The 20,401-nt window shown below is 44.5% G+C and overlaps 2 protein-coding genes across 2 annotated transcripts in view; one reads left to right on the top strand and one right to left on the bottom strand.

The window, feature by feature from the left end:
- HABP2 (hyaluronan binding protein 2) overlaps positions 1-20,401 on the top strand; it is a 63,528-nt gene that overhangs the window by 37,121 nt on the left and 6,006 nt on the right. The window contains exons 3-13 of the mRNA XM_075935450.1: positions 6,445-6,555; positions 8,152-8,259; positions 9,385-9,501; positions 10,161-10,280; positions 11,500-11,671; positions 12,155-12,249; positions 14,396-14,651; positions 15,868-16,010; positions 16,395-16,529; positions 18,526-18,671; positions 19,568-19,768. Of these exons, the coding sequence (XP_075791565.1) occupies positions 6,445-6,555; positions 8,152-8,259; positions 9,385-9,501; positions 10,161-10,280; positions 11,500-11,671; positions 12,155-12,249; positions 14,396-14,651; positions 15,868-16,010; positions 16,395-16,529; positions 18,526-18,671; positions 19,568-19,744 (1,580 nt within the window). The 3' untranslated portion in view covers positions 19,745-19,768. The remainder of the gene's footprint in view (positions 1-6,444; positions 6,556-8,151; positions 8,260-9,384; positions 9,502-10,160; positions 10,281-11,499; positions 11,672-12,154; positions 12,250-14,395; positions 14,652-15,867; positions 16,011-16,394; positions 16,530-18,525; positions 18,672-19,567; positions 19,769-20,401) is intronic.
- NRAP (nebulin related anchoring protein) overlaps positions 19,703-20,401 on the bottom strand; it is a 73,942-nt gene continuing 73,243 nt past the window's right edge. The window contains exon 43 of the transcript XR_012905715.1: positions 19,703-19,841. The gene's annotated coding sequence lies outside the window, so the exon portion shown is untranslated. The remainder of the gene's footprint in view (positions 19,842-20,401) is intronic.

Genomic DNA, 20,401 nt, shown 5'->3' with positions numbered 1-20,401 from the left:
GCTGATTTAGCACCTCAGAGACAAAGAGCAAGCTGCTGTTACAGCCAGGTGTAAGTACCACTGATGGGCCATGGCTTGCTAAGTGGCCATTCTTTGGCAAGAAGGGGGTCAGAGGGGAAAAAAATCTAGTAAAGAAGCACCGACTGACTATCACCTTGCTCCCCATTGGAAATGCTTCTCAAAAGGGGAACAGGAGTATAAAAAGAAGGGGCAGACACCCCTTCTCCTTCCTCTCTTGCCCTGGTCTACACTAGGGCTTTATTTTGAAATAACAGGTCAAATTTATAAGCGGAGCGCCCACACTACCACGCTCGTTATTATGAAATAAGGGGACACTTATTTTGCAATCTGCACTCCTGCTTTCCTCGGGGAATAACTCTTACTATTTTGAAATAGCATTAGTGTGGATGCTCCAATGCTGCTATTTTGGAATAACTACTCCCCAGAGTAATTTGATTATTCTAATTACTCCCTAGTGCTTCCTGGGACTCTAAATCAAGGTAAAGCATCCACATTAATGGAGCCTGTCTCAGAGTAATTTTGAGACTTCCCGGTATTAGGGACATGCTATTTCAATTTTGTAAAATCAGGAGTTATTAAGTTGAATTTAGTTATCTCAAAAGAGTTTCTTAGTGTCCATCGATTCATTGCATGAGGGAACAAAGGAAGCAGACATTAAATATAAAACAAATTTCTAACCTAAGTAAGACTGTTGAGAACTTTGCTTTGAATTTAACATCAGTTAAGTTGGGCACTAGGGCTGTGTCCAGACTCCATGCCTCCGTCGACGGAGGCATGTAGATTAGCCAGCTCGGAAGAGGGAAATGAAGCCGCGATTAAAATAATCGCGGCTTCATTTAAATTTAAATGGCCGCCCCGATCTGCCGATCAGCTGTTTGTCGGCAGATCGGGAGAGTCTGGACGCGATGCCCCGACAAAGAAGCCTTTCTTCATCGACACAGGTAAGCCTCGTGAAACCAGGTTTACCTGTGTCGATGAAGAAAGGCTTCTTTGTCGGGGCATCGCGTCCAGACTCTCCCGATCTGCCGACAAACAGCTGATCGGCAGATCGGGGCGGCCATTTAAATTTAAATGAAGCCGCGATTATTTTAATCGCGGCTTCATTTCCCTCTTCCGAGCTGGCTAATCTACATGCCTCCGTCGACGGAGGCATGGAGTCTGGACACAGCCTAGTTGTGTTTTATCTTTATTTTTCTTGTGACTGTTTCTTACTTTTCTGTCTTATTTTTTACTTGTATTCTCTTAAAATCTATCTCTTTGTAGCTTATAAACATGGGTTTGTTTTGTTGTTGTTGTTGTTTTATCTAAACCTGTGTGTTTGAATGGAAGCATTTGGGAAATTCTGTTTGGGGTCAGAAGATACACGTGTGTTATTTCTATTAGCACAAAGACAGACCTACAACAGGACAGTACAGGACATACATTTCCCAGGGAAAATCTAGGACTGGGGGTGTGTTGAGGCTGGTGAGAGCCGGAGTGTTACCCAAATGTGACTGGAAGGCTGCATATACACACAGGCACTCAGGCTGTTTGTGAGCAGTGCAATGGCAAGGCATTGTGAAGCACTTCAGGTTACAGGATAGGGATGGCTCAGCTGCTCATCAGTGTGAATTTTACCTTATGTCACAGATCCCCCGTTGTGCTAGGCGCTGCCCAAACACAGAATGAAAAGATGATCCCAGACAGTCTGCTGCAGTGCAAAACATATAAGACAAGAGATGACAGCAGGATTTGGCTTCTATGAAGTATTTATTAACCCTTCATAGTCTTTATATAATTTTCTTTTCGATAAAGTATAGTCAAGGATAGGGATGGGCAATAATTTTCACAGGGGCGCCAACTTAATTTTAGTATGCCATCATGGGCCAACTCCACTCCATGAAGAGGCGGGGCCTGAAGCGGAAGAGGCAGGACTAGAGACTAGCCTCCCCCCCCAGCGTTATCTGGGTCTGGAGGCTTTGAATTAAAAACACGGCAAAGGGCTTGCAGCTCCAGTCCCTACTGGGATAGTGTCGCGACCCGGAGCCATGAGCCATTTACATAGGATCTTACTGCCTGAGCCACCGCCTGGAAATTTGGTGGCACAGACAGCAGAATAAAAATAGCAAGTGGCCAGATGCAGTCTGCGGGCAGGATCAAAGTGTGTGATTGGCCTGATCCTCTCCCCAGGCTGCATCTTTCCCAGCCCTGAGCTACGATTGGATGCTCAGAGCTTTGCAGCAGCTACTAAAAGATTAAATAAAAGTCACCTTGCTCCATAAAGACATTTAACAGTTAAAGGGGTGGACCAGGGAAGAATATAATTCCAATATCTTCTCTCCTACACAATGTCAGCTTGAAGGCTGAAGTCCGGGCAGATGTACCTTTTGTTTTCTCTCATGAACTTTATTGCACTAAATTTTATCTTCTCTCTGAAGACAATAGCTTTATCTTCCAGCCACATCCTTATATTCCTCAGCCAAGTGTTCTCTCCTGCCACACTTTCATATCCTGGAGATAGCTCCCGAGAAATAATGAGCCAGGAAAAAGGAGTCTGGACTTGACATAATGATAAATGGGGTGAAACTTTTCCCCCAAGAAACAAGGATTGGTGCATAGAAAAAAGAAGGGTGGAGGTGGGGGAGATGTGTCCTTTTTTAATATGAAATATAAAACATCCATTGTACAAAAGTGGGTTTTTTTTCAGAAGCAAAGAAAGACTAAAGATAAAGGCTACAAGCGAATGAATGAGGAGAGGAAAGTAAGATAATGCAGTCGATAATCAGTTCAAGGCAGAGCATTATCTGCAGAGCCAGCCTTAAGGGAGAGCTTTTTAAAAGTTTCCATTAATGCATGTTCACTCCACGCATTAGCATACCTTGCCTTTGAAATGCATCAGAGCGGCTCCTCTGATTGGCTGCAGTGACACCTGCTGGAAAGATGGGGTAGCCCATGTTAATCATCTCCCCTTATGCAAAACCGATGCTGGACACGCTGCTGGTTGTAGAAGAGCATGGGTGCTCTCTCGGCTGCTCACTGGGTAATGTGGCTATCCCAACAGCACAATATTATCACAGACAGCAATTTAAAATTAAAGCTGGAAACTCACTGGCAGAGGCTGTTTTTTTGTCCTGTGTTTGCGTAGTGCCTAGAAAAATTGGGTCCCTCCTGATAAAGCTCATGATACCATCTACATGTTTTGTTCGTCTTTAAGGTGCTACCTGACTACTTGTTGTTTTTTAAGTTTATTCTAGGAATTGTCCTCCAAGACGGGAACAATTATTATTTGTCTTCCGGTGGTGTCTAAAGATTCCAGGGGTATGTCATGGCTATTTTGGGATACCTCTGGTATCCTGAAATAGTTACCCTATGTCTACACAAGCCACTCGTTATTTCAAAATATTCTTTGAAATAATGGGCACGCTATTTCGGCATCCTGGTAACCCTCATTCAACGAGGGTTAAGGGATGTCTCAAAATAGCATGTTATTTCAAAATTTGGCGCTGTGTAGATCACATTTCAAATTTTGAAATAGATTTGAAATAAGATTTCATATTGCATATCTTATTTCGAGCTTAGGGTGCTGTGCTGGGGCAGCCCTAGACTAGCTGCCAGCAACTGGTGCCCTAGGCGAACCATGCAATCGGCACCCCCACCTCCAAACCCATCAATGATATTGCGCCACCATTTGGCGCCCCATTTAACTTGGCACCCTGGGCGACCGCCTAGTTCGCCTCTATGGATGGGCCGCCCCTGGTGCTGTGTAAATGCACCAAGATCAGGGACCTAAATAGAGACAGACCTGCTCTGATGAGCTCACAGCCATCTTACAATAACACACAAACAAGTGCATGTTAATCCAACGTCCCTTATGGATGTTCCACTTAATTCAACAAAGTTTGTCCAGGATATTGTCCTATCTCGCAAGGAGGCACCAAATGAATAACAGGAGCAGAGATGTTCTCTGCATGCACTGTAAGCATGTGATTACACAGATAGTTAGACATCTGAATGCATGGGCTTCAATGGGACAAGGGCATCTAAGTACACAGTAAGACACCCACCCATGTATAAAATAGTGCAACAAAATGTGAAACCACCACAGAACAGGGGGACAATCCAAATTATATTGGGGCACTCGAAATGTTCAGTCCTGTAAGTTCACAATATCCTGGACAAAGTCCTCTCAGCAACACTATGGCATGAAGTGCCTTCCAGTTCTGGCAGCATGGATGGCTGCTCGAGATTTCTGGCTCACTCCATCCCTTTCAGGTACAGCCGTGAAAGAAAGGTAGCCAGACTGTTGTGATGAACATGTTAGCGTGTGTGGGCACGTGCTTTTGTCTATTCGATAGCTCGGTTATGTGTTATGGGCCTTACAAGGCTAACAAAGAACATTTGTACTTGTATAGGATCAGGAATGTCTCTATGGGTACGTCTACACTACAGCGCTAGTTCGAACTAACTTAGTTCGAATTAGTTAATTCGAACTAAGCTAGTTCGAACTAACGCGTCTAGAACTAAAAACTAGTTCGAACTAGCGTTTTGCTAGTTCGAACTAGTAAGTCCACATTGAGTGGACTCTGAACAGGGCTTAAGGATGGCCGGAAGCAGTGCCGGCAGGGCATAAAAGGAGGACTTAGAGCATGGAGATGATGTCTCAGGCTAGCCGAGGGCTGCGCTTAAAGGGTCCCGACCCCCACCCCGGACACACAGTTCTAAGGGGTGCCCCGCTTGCAAAGAAGTTCTGGCTTGGAGTGCCCTGAGTGCCCACACTGGGCACATCACACCACTCGGCCATCAGCCCGGCTGCACTTGCCGCAGGCTGCCATCTGGGGAGAGGGAGTAATTGGGGGGCTGCAGGAGAGCTTCCACCCCCAGAAGCCCGCAGAGCCAGCCCAGTCCTCCCCATCGGGGGCTCGTACCCCATTCCTCCCTCACCTCCTTCCACTTACCCTTCCCTAGCCCCTCTTCTTATTGATGTACAAAATAAAGATAACGTTTCTTCCAACATTGACTCTGTCTTTATTGAAAAAAACTGGGGGACACTGGGAAAAGGAGGTGGGAGAGGGGAAGAGAAAGGCTGGGAGAGGGGAGGGCAACTAACATGATCAGGGGTTGGGAACAGGTCCCAGATGAAGAAAGGCTACAGAGACTGGGACTGTTCAGCTTAGAAAAGAGGAGACGGAGTGGGGACAGGATAGAGGTCTCTAAAAGCAGGGGTTGGGTGGAGAGGGTGCATTCAGAAAAGTTCTTCCTGAGTTCCCATAAAGAAGGACTAGAGGACACCAAAGGAAAGGAATGGGTAGCAGGCTTGAAACTAGTAAGAGAAAGTTGTTGTTGTTGCCAAAGCAAATAGTTAACCTGTGGAACTCCTTGCTGCAGGAGGCTGTGAAGGCTACAACTAGAACAGAGTTTAAAGGGAAGTGAGATCAAGTCATGGAGGTTGGGTCCATGGAGTCCTATTAGCCAGAGGGTAGGAGTGGTGTCCCTGCCCAAAGTTTGTGGAAGGCTGGAGAGGGATGGCACGAGATAAATGGCTTGGTCATTGTCTTCGGTCCATCCCCTCCAGGGTCCCTAGGGTTGGCCGCTGTTGGCAGACAGGCTACTGGGCTAGATGGACCTTTGGTCTGACCCAGGACGGCCATTGTAAGCTCAGGGCTCAGTGTCGGGGGTCTCAGTGGACCCCCTTGATTTTCATGCACACCTGGTCCTGGGTGGCCAGGCTGGCAGCTCTCCTGCCCTAGACAGCCACTTTCCTGTGCCTAGTGCGGAGATCGTGGACGAGGTCCACGATGTCCGCACTAGCCCAGGAAGGTGCCCGCCTCTTGCGGTCCAGGGCAAGCTCCCGGGAGCCGCCAGCCTGGTCCCGGCAAGAGGGGGTGGGCTGGGGGGCATCGGGTGGGTGGCTCTGTGCCGTGCCAGGTGCAGGGTCTGCTAGCTGGGTGCTGGCAGGCTTGCACCTGGCACGGGCACCGTAGCCAGCCCGTGCCCCTTTAAGGGGTCCGGGGCCGGGAGGGGGGCATAGAGTTTCCCTGGTGTTGGCCAGAGTGGCCACCAGGGAAACCTGGGGAGGGCTAGCCTCCCACTAGTTCGAACTAAAGGGCTACACAGCCCTTAGTTCGAACTAGCTAGTTCGAACTAGGCGTTAGTCCTCGTAAAATGAGGTTTACCTAGTTCGAACTAAGCGCTCCGCTAGTTCGATTCAAATTCGAACTAGCGGAGCGCTAGTGTAGCACCTATTAAAGTTAGTTCGAACTAACGTCCGTTAGTTCGAACTAACTTTGTAGTGTAGACATACCCTCTGTGATGCCCACAGCTGTTGTGACATCCCCAGTGGCTACAGTGGGCAGGAGAGTGGCAACTACCCTGAAGACTGGATAGTTTATGATGCTGTCTTTCCTTTAATGTTATTTTCTCCTCTTTCCTTCTATGTTCCTGTAGACAGGACTGATTACTATGAATACGGTGAGGAGGACGTCCCGCCTGAAGAGAACACTGCCACCACAGTCAGGGAGTATCCCAACTGGTTCTACGAATACTTTGATTACAACGGTATCAAAAATAAGTCTTAGCCACTCAGCGTTTGTAAAGTGTGCGGGGAGGGTGTCAGGGCTAGAAAACTCCAAAGCAGCATTCCAGTTGTAAGTGTGGCAAATCTCATTGTCCCACTCCCCATCTCACTTTATCTGTCAGCATCCTCTCAAACTGCCTGCATCAAAGGAATTAGTGAGGAGGGCTTGTCTGCAGTGTTCTCCTTTGTACTTCTCTTGTAAGGCACCCTCGTTTTATCTCTGGGTTTTGCACAACGGATTCTGATCAGGCAGAACATTCTGCTTGCTACTACAAAACCCCCTCCCCCCTCCAGCTTATTTGTCTATAGACACGGTGAGATGTAATTGCTGCTTTCATGGGATGTACGTTCTGTCACCGAACGAAGAGCAGATGATTTTTCTTAGTCGCACGTTATTTTCAATTTCGCCCAACTTCATATAGCGAGACAGTTCCTTGGGCCAGATGCTTGGCACCATTTCCTGAGCAGAAAGGGAATGGGAAGCTGGCTTAAAGATGCAGACGGGAATTCTCCTGACCCAGGGGAAAAGTACGTGGGGCAGAGCTGGGTTTGCCAGCTTTCTGCCGGGTGCTGTTGGCTTGCCCAGGAGGTGGGCAGACAACATGGCATCAGCAAACTGTATTCCGGTGGTCCTCCTCCGGTGGAGAGCTCCTGGGGACCTATAGCCAGTCAGGTTCAAAGCAAGCACTGAGGTTTACAACAGAAAGCTAAACAGCTCCCAGATTTGCTCCCAAATTTGCACAGTAATTTAGGTGAGAAAAAGTTTATACAGGGTCTACCTCAGTAGGGTCCCTCTGAGCACTACCTCTGTGCAAACAGTAAATAATACCGAGATATATTTATATCTGCAGGGGACTCAACTATTATATTGGTTGTCTGAGAGATGGGGCCAAACCCTTCCACTCCGTAGTGAACTCCTCCACATCTGAACCCAGTTCCCTAGCTTGGGGTCATCTCTGGTTCCTAATGGTTCCTGTATTGAGTGCAGGGGAAGTTTTGCCTGAGTAAACAGTGCAGATGCTGGTTCATCAGTGCTGGTTGGCTAATTGTTGTTAGGCCTGCTTCACATCAGATTGCCCTTCACATCAGATTGCTCTGGGAGGAGAAACCCGTCGGCTTTAGATCTGGGTCATGTCATGGGGTGATCTGATCTGAGGTTCCATCTGAAACCACGTTAATCTCAGACACACATGATCTAGAAATTGTTATCTAAACACAGGCAAGCCAGCTGATTTGCTGGACTCCCTAGCCAACTGGGGGCCTCCAGTAGAAGAGGCAGAGTGAGAGAAGCCAGCCCTCAGCACCACCCAAACCACTCCCCCCGCCAGTATCATCCAGGTACTGAGTGGGATTCCAGGGGCAATTTAAAGGGCAGTAGTAGCAGTCGAAACTGGAAGACCTTATCCCCTCTGAACTGCCAGGCCTTGGGGGCAGTTGCCCCCTTTTTTCTTCCTGCATCGGCAGCCTGTCGAAACATGTAAAAATGTTGAGACTTGCCTGGCAACGTTAAGCTAAGAGCCTGGCAAGAAGTTAGCTCTCTGGGGTGTAAATAAAAAGTCTCCATGCTCTCCTGCTAGATCCATGCTCATCCAAGCCTTGCAAGAACAATGGTGAGTGCAAAAGAAACAGAAATAGCTACACCTGTCTCTGCCCAATGCCGTATGCTGGGACGAGGTGTGAGAAAGGTACGTGCTGCTTTCATAATTTCATGACTTGTATAGGGAGAGAGAAAAAAACAAGTAAAAAGCTCTAAAAAATATATTGCCTTTGACTTCTCAGAAAGTATCGGTTTGGGAACTGGTCAAGGGGTGTTGTGATTTGACTAGAGCTAGCCAGCAAAATGTTCTGAGGGAAGTGTTGATTCCATCAAAAGTTTCAATAGAAACCAGGCACGTAGGTAGACAGATGCTGGCTTCTGGCTAGCTCACCCACCCTCCTGGCTTCTTGTTAGGGCTTCATGGCTTCCCACCTGGCAAGCTGCTGAGCAGTCTCAGTTTCTAGGGCCCTGGGATGGTTTGGTAGCTCAGGCAGACAGCTGGGAAGCTGCAAAGTTCCATTTTGGTTCTTCTGAAATGGATTGTTGTACCCTTTTCTTCAGGATTGAAACATGTGAGGATTGATATTTCTACTGTTGTTCTGAGTCAGAAGTGGAAACAAAATCATAGTCTTGAAATTTTCACTGAAAGGAAAATCCCTTTTCCAGCTAACTCTAATGTTGACTCTAGGGCTGCATCTAGACTGTCAAGTTTTTCCAGGAAAAACTTGCCAGCTGTCTACACTGGCTGCTTGAATTTCCGCAAGAACACTGACGATCTTATGTAAGATTGTCAGTGTTCTTGCAGAAATGCTATGCTGCTCCCATTCGGGCAAAAGCCCTCTTGCGCAAATGCTTTTGCGCAAGAGGGCCAGTGTAGACAACGCGGTATTGTTTTGCGCAAAAAAGCCCCAATCATGAAAATGGCGATCGGGGCTTTCTTGCACAAAACTGCGTCTAAATTGGCACAGACGCTTTTCCGCAAAAAGTGCTTTTGTGGAAAAGCATCCATGCCAATCTAAACGCTCTTTTCTGCAAATGCTTCTAACAGAAAAACTTTTCTGTTAAAAGCATTTGCGGAAAATCATGCCAGTCTAGACGTAGCCTATATGTTTAACAGGCCAGAGCACCTTAAACTATAGCTAACCACGGCAATAGAGATTTAAGTGAAAGAATTTCTAGCCCTGGTATCTCAGCACCTGATCAGCGAATGCACGTATAAAATGTGAGCAATTCATCTTTTCTTGCTTTTCTGTCTTATCTGCCTCCACCACAGTGAAAAACACGTGCCAAAAAAACAGCTGTAGTAAAGGAGACTGCCTTATAATGCTAACTCCACCTTATTCGCAGTGCACTTGTAGACATCCCTACAAGCCACCACACTGCTACAAAGGTGAGAATAATGTTAGAAAAAAGCATTACTGGTTTGTATGATAAATAAGTGGGCATGAAGACCGCACTACCTGCTCACCCGAGCTAGGTAGTAGACTCAAACTGTCAGAACAGTGCTGAGGAAAGCCCATGTTTTCCCTTGACTAGTTTGTGTTTAGGGTTGCCAGGTGTCCAGTTTTCACCCAGCCAGTCTGGTAATTGCATCTTCTGTCCGGTAAAAAAACCCCAGAAAATAGAGCGTGTGGTGGGGGGGAACGTGGGAATTTGAAGGAGTAGCAACTTTTTTTTTTTTTTTTTTTGCTTAACAAGTTTGGTCTCCCGTTTTCTTGTTTGTTTGTTTTGCTCAACCAAATTTTTTCCCCCGCCATGTTCGGGATTTTTTGTGAAGGTCTCTGGCAACCCTATTTGTGAAGGTCTCTGGCAACCCATCCTGCTTGCCTGACTCACCAAGGATGAGTCTGCTACTTTCCTGACTAGGGGCGGCAGTCCCTTAGCTGAAACTGAAGCAGGCTGGGTTCGAATCATGGTGGTGCTTATAAAAATCTTCACTGAAAGCTTGAGCTAATAGATGAAGAAGGCACTGAAACTCCTCTCAACACTTTACCATGGGCCAGCTTCTAGCAAAATAACAGAGCTGTTTTGTGCTTTAAATGTTGACAGTCTCTTCAGTTTGCAAACCAAACCCCTGTAAAAACGAAGGCGTCTGTCTGCAGCAAAGAATCAGATCAAAATTCTCCTGCCAGTGCGCTGAACCCTTTCAAGGGAGATTCTGTGAAATAGGTATGTCGGGATTTGGTTGGGGTTTTTCCCTCAAGGACAGGGAGAAGGTAATCATTTGGCTGCATATGTTCAAGTCTGCAATCAGATTCACTAGTGCGGGGGGCCCATGCACATTACTAGGGTAATCCTGGCCTCAGAAAGGTCTCAGAGGACAATGCTGGCCGGAGACACCATGATGCTCCTTTGTGGGGTTCCCCCAGTCAAATTCTTCTTTAACAAACCTAGGTTCTCTGTGTCCCCCCAAGGAATCAAGTGAGTAACATTAACTCCCCATGTGGCCAGGCAGGCACAGCTGGTTGTTTGTAAGGTTTCCCAGAGCTTTTATCTTTCCCTGTGGGGTGGCTCTACAATGCTACATTGCAGAGCTGTTTAGAGCAGTGTTTCTCAACCAGTGGTAGAAGTACAGTCAAGGGTACTTGAGAGACATCTGTGGGTACGTCAACACAACTGAAATTTGGAGAAAATGGAATTTTTGTTTTAGATTTTACAGCGCTTTATTATTTTTGTACTTTGTACACCCAAAAAATGTCATCGCCTGCCCAGCTACGATGAAGTTGTTTAAACAAATGTGTCATGACGTTAGAAAATTTTTTTGTGTGTCTGAAAATTGTAGGTATGGGGGATACTTATAATTTTTTTAAAGGGGTACTTTCAGAAGCGGCTCGAAGCGGGCTGCGGCAGCTGGCGCCCCAGGCGGAACGCGTGATCGGTGCCCCCGCCTGCACGGCTGTCAATGGGGTGACGTCATTGTTGGGCGCCCCAGGAGCCCCGTTTCGTCATCATCAGGCGCCGTTGAAGGCAGCGCCCTAGGTGACGGCCAAGTCGGCCTATAGCCACGGGCCACCCCTGGGTACTTTATAAAAAAAGGTTGAGAAATACTAGTTTAGAGCACAAGATCTCGGCACAGGAGTTGCAACCAGGTTTCAGGGGTTTGTAGTCACACTCCTTTCCTTATAGCTAGGTTGGAATTCAGGGTCCTGAAACGTTTTGTTCCATTGTAACTTGTGTTCTCAATGCAGTTGAGAACACAGATTAAGGTTCGGTTATTCCCACCTTCCTCGTCCAAGACTGCATTTGGTCCTGTGGCTCACTGCATGTAAGGGCACTGTGCATCAAGATCTTGCAACAGGCATGAAACTAACTCATGTCATCCTTTGCAGGATGTGCAGGAAACACACCTCAAATAGGGCTGTTCCATAACCACATTGTCTTCTTCTAGGACCTGAAGACTGTTATGAACAGGATGGCCACGAGTACAGAGGGAAAGTGAGTCAAACAAGTTCTGGGAAGACGTGCCTTCATTGGAATTCTCACCATCTCTTGGATGAGAGTTATAATGCATTTATGGAGAATGCTGGGTACTATGGCATTGGTGAACATAATTTCTGCAGGTAATCTACTGAAGCTACATATGTAGCGGTCTCCTCTCACAAAAAATAATGTACAGAACCGTTAGTATTTGCAGTATAAGCAGTTCTGATGGATCAATAGAGAAGTACAAGAAAATCTCCGGGTGAGGGAAAGCTATCTGAACCTGCTCTAAGCAACCTGCCTTTGACACACATGAGAATGACAAGGTGCGGGAGAGAATATCTTTTATTGGACCAATTTCAGATAATGAAAGAGCCCATCTTTTGACTTACACTGACTTTTCTTCAGCATCTGATGTAGTGGACTTCCTGGGGGCACCCTTCTAAAGAGCTCTGATGCTCCTGTCCTGTCAGAGGCTACGTTAATTTACACTTACCTGGCTTGAATCTTTGCCGAGAGCATTCAGCTGCTCTGTGATGCGTCCTTCGGTCCAACTGTTAACCTGTCCTCCTGGAGACAGCTTCCCACTCTGATCAGTGGATGTTGGAATCTGTTCCTTGCAGGAATCCAGACGGGGATGTGAAACCCTGGTGCTTCATCCTCAAAAATAACAAGCTGGAATGGGAGTCCTGTGATGTTTCACCCTGTTCAGCAACAGGTAGCGTGGAGAATAACCCTGACCCTGGTCAGTAAGGCTCAGGGGTGTTAAGAGTATTCTTTTTGCCCTTCTCCTGACTCTTGTCCCACAGACAGAAAGCAGAAGACAGGAAGTCCACAGAGATGTCTGTGGGGTAAATCAAGCTGGCATATCTGTAGGCTGCATGCCCTTTATCCAATCCCTTACAATTTATAGCCATGTTCCATTTTGGAGGTCTTGAGTCCAGGGGGCTCCAGTATCTCACTGTGGTATCCTATGGGACGGATAAGAAGTGAGGTTGTGGTTTGGTCAGGGACAGGCATTTCTTTGGCTTTTACTGTTTCTTATATCTTTCCTCTCCCATCCCTATTGGAGAGGAGTTGAGGCAGGACTATCCTTCAAGTGTGCGCTCGTGTATTAAAATCTCACTCTACCCAGAAACACTTTAACTCTTATCTCATAGTACTTGTCACCCCCGTCTGTTTGAGGGCAGATGGAACACTTGATGTCTTTGTTCACACATATCAGTGGAAATATAAAAATATTGAAAGTCAAATGGGTAAACAAGACACAACATTCCATCTCAGGAAAATGTACAGGCCTGAATACTACATTGTCATCATTAGCCCTTATAACAATAGTCATGAAAGGGATATCCCCTCGTCCTAAAACAGCTATAGACAAATGCGCAATAACACATCATCAGTTGCATTTTTAATACCACAGGCCGCAACAGTATTAAACATCATTCAGTTGAGAATATTGTCCTATATCACAAGGAGGGAAAATGAATAACAGGACCTGAAAGGCTGACTGTAGGCACTGAGACCATGTTTATACTTACTGTGCCAGAGATCTATCTTCTGGCATTTGATTTAGCGGGTCTAATAAGAACCTGCTAAATCAAATGCTGAGGGCACCCCTGGTAGGCTCCAGTACTCCTCAATTTTTGAGGAGTAAGGGAAGACAACGGGAGCATTTGCCCCCATTGACTTTCCACTGTGGAGACGGTGCCAAGCTTAAGCCGACCTTCCACGTCTAGTATAAACCTAGCCTGAGAGTGAGATTCACAAAAGCTGGGACTGTACTAGACCCAGAAGGGTGGCTTAAGGTACACAACTTGTACATAAATAACATACCTGGAGTCGATGTACCTTAAGCCAAACAAGTGCTCCCGTCAACTTCCCTTACTCCTCGCAAATCAAGGAGTACCAGAGCTGACGGGATGCTCTCAGCATTCAATTTAGTGGGTCCTTACTAGACCCACTGAATCAAATGCCAGAAGATTGATCTGTGGTGCAGTAAGTATAGATGTGACCAAAGGTATTTAGGCATCTAGATCCATTGACTTTAATGGGAGTTGGGCTTCTAAGAACTTTGGGAATCCCAACTGGAGGTTATCAATTGTGAAACAGAGATTATTAAAATAATTCAAATTGTATTGGGACACTAGGAATTTTCAATACTGTACATGCATAGATTCCTATGGGAAACTAAGAACGAGGGAAGAATGAACCAATGAATATAGTACAAGAGGGATAACATCAGAACTGACATGAACCTTCAGGTTTAAGACTTTGTTTGTTTCCTTTTTGCGAGTCTGTCTCCATTGCCTCGTTTTGGCTGGCACTGGAAATGGAAACGCCCAGTCCTTTGAGAGTTCCAAAGTGCTAGCCAGACCTTGTTGGTCAGGAAAGGTCAGCTGAGCACGAAGCAATTCAACCCATATTCCATTAGATTTTACGCTGCTGCTGCTGTTCTCTCAGAGCCATGGCTAGGTCTTGTCTGAACTCGGGTGCTGGGTTTTATCTAGTCTTTATGAAATCCTTCTGTTCAGATGAAGAATGCTTGTCCCACTCACTGTAGCCACCGTGAAGCCAGTATGGACAAATAACTTGCCCCTAAGCATCCATGAAGCTCTGACAATCCATCCTCACAGCTGAACAGTGATGGGGTGATCCTCTGAGAAGCTGCTACAGAACAGGATTCGCAGTGTTGCTCTCAGACTCAGGTCTCTCCTTTAGTGCGTCATAACGCTGCCACTTCCATGAGTGAGCTAGACATTCCCAACATGCATTGCCTTGGCCATGCCTGAGATTCATAATCAATATAGCAAGTTCAGTCTGTGCCTGTAGCATGTTCAGTCTGATTGATGTCTCCCCTGCAGAAAAGCCTCCAGAAACTACAGTCAGCCCAGCTGTTCTTCCTATAGCAGGTAAGACATTCAATACGTGTGGACAGCCAGAGGCTGAGAGACCGCTCGCAAGGATTTATGGTGGGGCTAAGACCACATCTGGCAAGCATCCCTGGATGGCATCTCTGCAAAGCAAGGTTCCATTGAGAACCTCCATGCCAAAGGGACATTTCTGTGGAGGAGCTCTCATTGAACCCTGCTGGGTCCTCACTGCTGGACATTGCATTCAGTAAGTGCATTGAATGGAACATCACATAGTAGTTAATTGAGTGAAATGGATCCCTTTGAACCGAACTACCAGGTGGGTTTTTTGGAGGGAGGGGGCTGCAAAAAGTCAATGTCGACAAAATTTTCTGATCGTTTTTTTAAATGGAAAAATTGCAAACAAAGCATTTCAGTTTAAATGTTCTCGCTCGCACTCACTGAGACAAATGGCGTTAGATCCCGCACTGATGTAAATCAGCCCTAATTTCAACGGAGCAACACCCCTTTGTCAGTTAAAATTCTGGCCAGCAAAATCTCAGAAGTGACTCAGAATTCATAATGGGCGCTTCCAGGGAATGAAGAATGAGACGTTAAATGAATGTTCTTAGCAGTTAGGTATAAAATCACAGAAAATGTAGATTAAAAATGCCTATTAAATCACCCAGCCACATACTTCCCACGGTATGAGTCTCCCAGAAGCTCATTAAATACCTTAATCAACTCTTCTCAAATTGGATTAAAGTTGGAGGATTCAGTTTCCGCTTAATTTAGCTGTCATTGTTGCTATTTTTATTAAGATCACATACTAGAGAGTAGCTAGGTACAGGAAGTTAAAAGGATATTATAAGTACATGTTCTGGGCTCCCCCAGAAGGTGTTTCCTATTAAATTCTCTCCTCCCTCCTTTTACTCTAAAGTAGTATAGATAAAGCAGCTGGCTGACAGGATGGAGTTTTTATCACACCTTGCTGAAGGACTGATTCAAGCCTTCAATTAACTCCTTAGGAAAATGTTGTCAGTATCTGAAGGGTCCTCTCTCTGAGGATTTTCAACATGTCTAGAGAAAAAAAAAGAGGAGACATAGCAAAGCTTTGTGGTGGTTGAAAAGAAAGTCCTCTGAAGACTTGGGGTTGGGGTCGGCCACATAACATGTGACACCACACACCATGGCATAAGGAAGAAAGCAACAAGAGCTCAAAAACAGCTATTCTGTGATTTTACCTCCTGCTGCTCAACACCAATTAGCCTCTGCCCGGAGTACTAGATTACATTTTCTGAGGCGCTTATGCCAGGCAGGTATATAGAAAATCTCTTGGTAGGGGCGGTTCGGAGAGTGGTAAATTACAAAATGCAAGAGAGCATTCCAGCATTGCTGACTTGGTCATCCCACCAACTGCCTGCATTCAGAGCACCAAAGCTGAAAAGTCCAGCACATGATTTGCTTTATTTTCTTTTTCTTAGATCACAAGCAGACAACCTGCAAGTGTCCCTTGGAAAGCAAGACCTGGAGAGGACAGAATACCATGAACAAAAATTTGATGTGGAGAAGATAATTCGGCATGGAAACTACAAAACAAAGAATGACATTCCATTCAATGATATCGGTAAGCTCCCACCGTTCTGCAACAGTGCCTGGCACACTCTGTGACAAGGCATCGTGGAATAGACCTTTTCACTGATTAAAATCGAGGGACAGTTTCTGTGGGGTTGATCCTGCTCTCCTGGAAATCAATGGCAAAACTCCTGCTGACTTCAATAGTGCAAGAAAAAATTCTTGAAAAGTGTAAGCCAGTATGTGACTATGTACAGTTTAGATCCTCTAGCTCTTCAGGATAGTTGCATAAACAAGTAGGTACAGAGCATAAGAGGGCAGGATCCAGTAGCAGGTACAAATAGATTTCAGGCATTTGTACAGTGCACACTGTAGACTGATAAAGATGAAAGAAGGTTAAAATGAATCAAAGTATTCTTGTTTTCCCTGTGTTCAGCTTTGGTTAAACTGAAGCCAGTTGATGGCCATTGTGCTCTGGAAACGAGGTATGTAAAAGCAGTGTGTTTGCCCCAGGCTCCATTTCCTGATGGGACTGAATGCTACATCTCAGGATGGGGAGTTACTGAAACAGGTAAGGTATTTGCTGATTGGCTGATCTCAGTTATATCAGTGTAAGCCTAGAATAACTCTCTCCACTCAGTTGCTTTGCAATTCACTGGATCAGTATCTAGAACCCAGTATCTAAAATTCAGATTAAGCACACACACACAAAAGTAACCAAAAACTATGCATGTGTTAACTTGGCCAGGTAAAATAAATATTGACTCGAACCTTCATCCAGTATCCAAGACTTCCTGGAAGATCAGAAAAAATTCCATTAACCATTTTCTTTACCACATGACACTCTGCTTCTTGGCTTCATTCAAAGCCTAAAGTAGAAAAATAAGACACCATGAAAGATGTTATGTTTTACTTACAGAATTTCCAGAGAGGGTCAGGAACTGGAACTCTTACAAGTTTCCCCTTGCCTGTTAAGCATTCCATAGGCGGCATCTGGCTGTGTCTGATGCTTATACAAAGCAAACATCCAAATCATTTTGTGTTCAAGCAACTCTACCCAAAACTTTATCGCAGACAGTAACTCTGAGTGGGAATTATTCTTTATTCTTTCTTTTAAAGATAATGGCTATTTTCTGAAAAATGCATTTTCTCATGTCCCAATTGGCATGTTGCTGTAAAGCAGAAAGACAATGTGTCATTCTGGATGCTTTGGGTATCTTAGTACTTTGCAAGTGGTAGGTCCAAATCCTACCTGCCCATTTGTTCAGAATGCAGCAATAGAATTAATGGATATCTTTTAAAAATTCTAAATTGAGCAGATCTTTTAATTCTTTTACAATTCTTTATTTAGAAAATCAGTTACCTTATAAGTGTTCAGACGGGCTCTCTCTCTCTCTGAGCAAAGATATTATTAGCATTTCAGAAAATCACTGAGACTGTGAAATGTTTCCTGTCACTCTGGTATAACACAAACTTAAAGTACCCTTCAGTAGCTACAGATAAAGTGCTTTGAAACTGTGACTATCACCTTTAGATGATATGTTATGTTTTTAGATTCCCTGTAATTAATTATCTTTTTTAAAATATTATATTTACCTTGTTTATCTGTTTCATTATTTTATGTGTTGAAAAATGTAGGGTGAAGTCAATGGAACCTGCTGGTGATCAGCATCTTTTAAACTCAAGCTGCCACTAGCAAATGTGTAGGCACTATGATTAAAAGACCCTCCTCTTCTTCTAGTCTGGCAAAATCTCCCAGGGTGTGTTTACACAGCAAAGTTATTTCGGAGTAACGGCTGTTATTCCAAAATAACTATGTGAGCGTCTACACAGCAATTCCGTTATTTCAAAATAATTTCAAAATAACAACTTTTCCTCAAAATGGCCTTTTCCGACTTTTGTAAACCTCATTCTAGGAATAATGCCTATTCTGAAACAGCTACAGCCGGTCTCCAACTTACGACCATCCGCACTTCGACCAAAGCGGTCGTAAATGCGGTCCCCGAGTTACGAACGCAATCCGTGCTTACAAACAGTGTGGTCGCCATGTTACTCAATGGGATCCGAGTTACGAACACTTCGAGTTACAGCCAAGTGTTTGGTCTGTAACTTGTTCGTAACTCAGGGACCAGCTGTATTTTGAAATAAGGGGTGTGTAGACGCTCTACTTCTGCTATTTCAAAATAGCCCCTCACCAGGGCATTCTAAGTTATTCTTCGTAGGGCTTTAAATCGAGATAGCACGTCTACATTAGAGAAGCCTGTCTCGGACTAATTGTGAGGCTTCCCTGCAGTGTAGATGTGCTATTTAGAAATACGCTATCTCAGAATAACTATTCCGGAATTGCTTATTCTGAACTAACTGTGCAGTGTAAACATAGCCCCAATGACTTCAGTGTTCTGAGTGAATTTCCCAGACACAGGCTCTAACTATATTTATATGATATCAGCTAGACTTCCCCCTCCTACCCTGCCCACAGACAAATTACAAACAAACTCATAGATTAAAAACATAAGATGAAGTGAGAAAGAGGAAGGTGATTTTCCGTGTTTTCCTTTTTCCTGTAGGAGAAGGATCTCGTCAGCTGTTAGATGCCAGAGTTAAACTGATCTCCAAGACACGGTGCAACGCACGGAGTGCATATGATAGCAGACTGGATGAAACCATGTTTTGTGCAGGAAATCTTCAGACTCCAGGAGTCGATAGTTGTCAGGTTGGTTGCTTTTTCTGTATTTCAACATTAATTTCATTCTTTAAAGAAAATTGCATAAAGTGTCAGTCTGTGTAGAGTAATGGCTTTGGCAGGGTATAGAATCATAGAACACTAGAACTGGAAGGGACCTTGAGAGGTCATTGAGTCCAGTCTCCTGCCCTCATGGCAGGGTACTATACATGTATCTGTTTGTCCTAACACATTACAACAACCTTATTTTTTCTTCAGTGTGATTTGAGAAATATATTCCTAGAACTAATGTCGTCACCACCAATGACGGGGAAGGTTTAGAGGTTCCATTGGAAAAGTTCAAAAATTCAGAGGCTTCCCCGGAACTCTTTTTAATGCATATACCCTCTCTCTCTTCCCAAATCTACCAGATTCATTTTTGTCATGAGCACCCAACCACCCCCAACTTGATCTTTCTCAAAAGCTCCTACATTCCTGGTAGAAGTCAGGATTTGCACAACTGTAACACAGCAAAATTTTCCCCAGTATCCCTTTGCGGTTTTCCCAACAACCTTTTAAATGAAAATAACAAAACTGAAGATGGATCAACTTGGTTTTACAGATGTGTTGATACGCATTCTGAATCTGCCCATATAGTTATGAATCAAGTTCATGACCACAATGCCCAATTACTTAACATTGGTGACCATGAAAATTTCATGTGAACTTATGGGATTTCTGTCACTCTGAGCCAAAACTAAACAACAGTTTGAGTTTTCACTTTAATTTTTCTGAAATTCAGACCAGTATCCTAAACTTGAATTGGGATCTGAAAAACACCTCCTTAGCAAATCTGTATTCAAAAACACTCAAAACCTCAGTCTTTGTGCTTAACACTTTGCTTTATTTTAGAATGCAAAAAATGATGTGCTTCTTTGTTTTATCAGGGAGATTCTGGAGGTCCTCTGACCTGTGTACAAAATGGTTCCTACCACGTCTATGGAATAGTGAGCTGGGGTGAACAGTGTGGGCTAAAGGATAAACCAGGAGTTTATACCCAAGTGACAAGATTCCTCAACTGGATTAAATCAAAGATTCAGCAGGAGTCCCATTCATATGAGTAACAGATGCCTTTGGAAAGTCAAACGGTAAATCTGAGAAATTTAATTTTTTTAATCCCTGCTTCTCCTGTCCATGACAATATATCCAAGATGGCGGTGGCTATACAGGAAAAAAGAGAAAATAGCAAAAGTTGCTGCTTTGGACCTCATGCGTCAACCACAGATTTTGATTGCTGGTAAACAGTAACAAATTATGTATGTAACATTTAGCTGAAAACTGAAATTCCCGTAGATTCTCTTTAGGACTTTTCAACGTGACAGCCATTTTCTTCTTGCCTGCCGAGCTTCTTGTCTTGCAAAACACTTACGCATATGAGAAGATTTACACTTCTAAGTAGTCCCTTTGACATAGGTGATACTATGCACATGCATAAAGTTACTGATGTACATGTGTTTGTAGGGTCAAGGCCCAATTTGTGTATCTCAGGCTGTCCACAGAAAGTTGTAAAATAGTTCTACAATGTAAATCTAAATTATTTCAAAAATAATTTCTACAATGTTGATGACTTTGGGGTTTTTTCTATTTTTCATCTGATGATAGCTGGATTATTCACTAAACCTAGGTTATAATCTCTGAATTGTTAGGCATAAAACTGGAATTTCATTTTACAGATAGAATTGGATATTTTATTCAGTTATTCTGTCATTTTTTAAGGAAAG

Source organism: Pelodiscus sinensis, chromosome 8 (genome assembly GCF_049634645.1).
Source record: "Pelodiscus sinensis isolate JC-2024 chromosome 8, ASM4963464v1, whole genome shotgun sequence".
In the NCBI taxonomy this organism is placed as follows: Eukaryota; Metazoa; Chordata; order Testudines; family Trionychidae; genus Pelodiscus; species Pelodiscus sinensis.
Note: the sequence above shows the minus strand (reverse complement) of the source record. Positions and strands in the feature narration are given on the sequence as shown.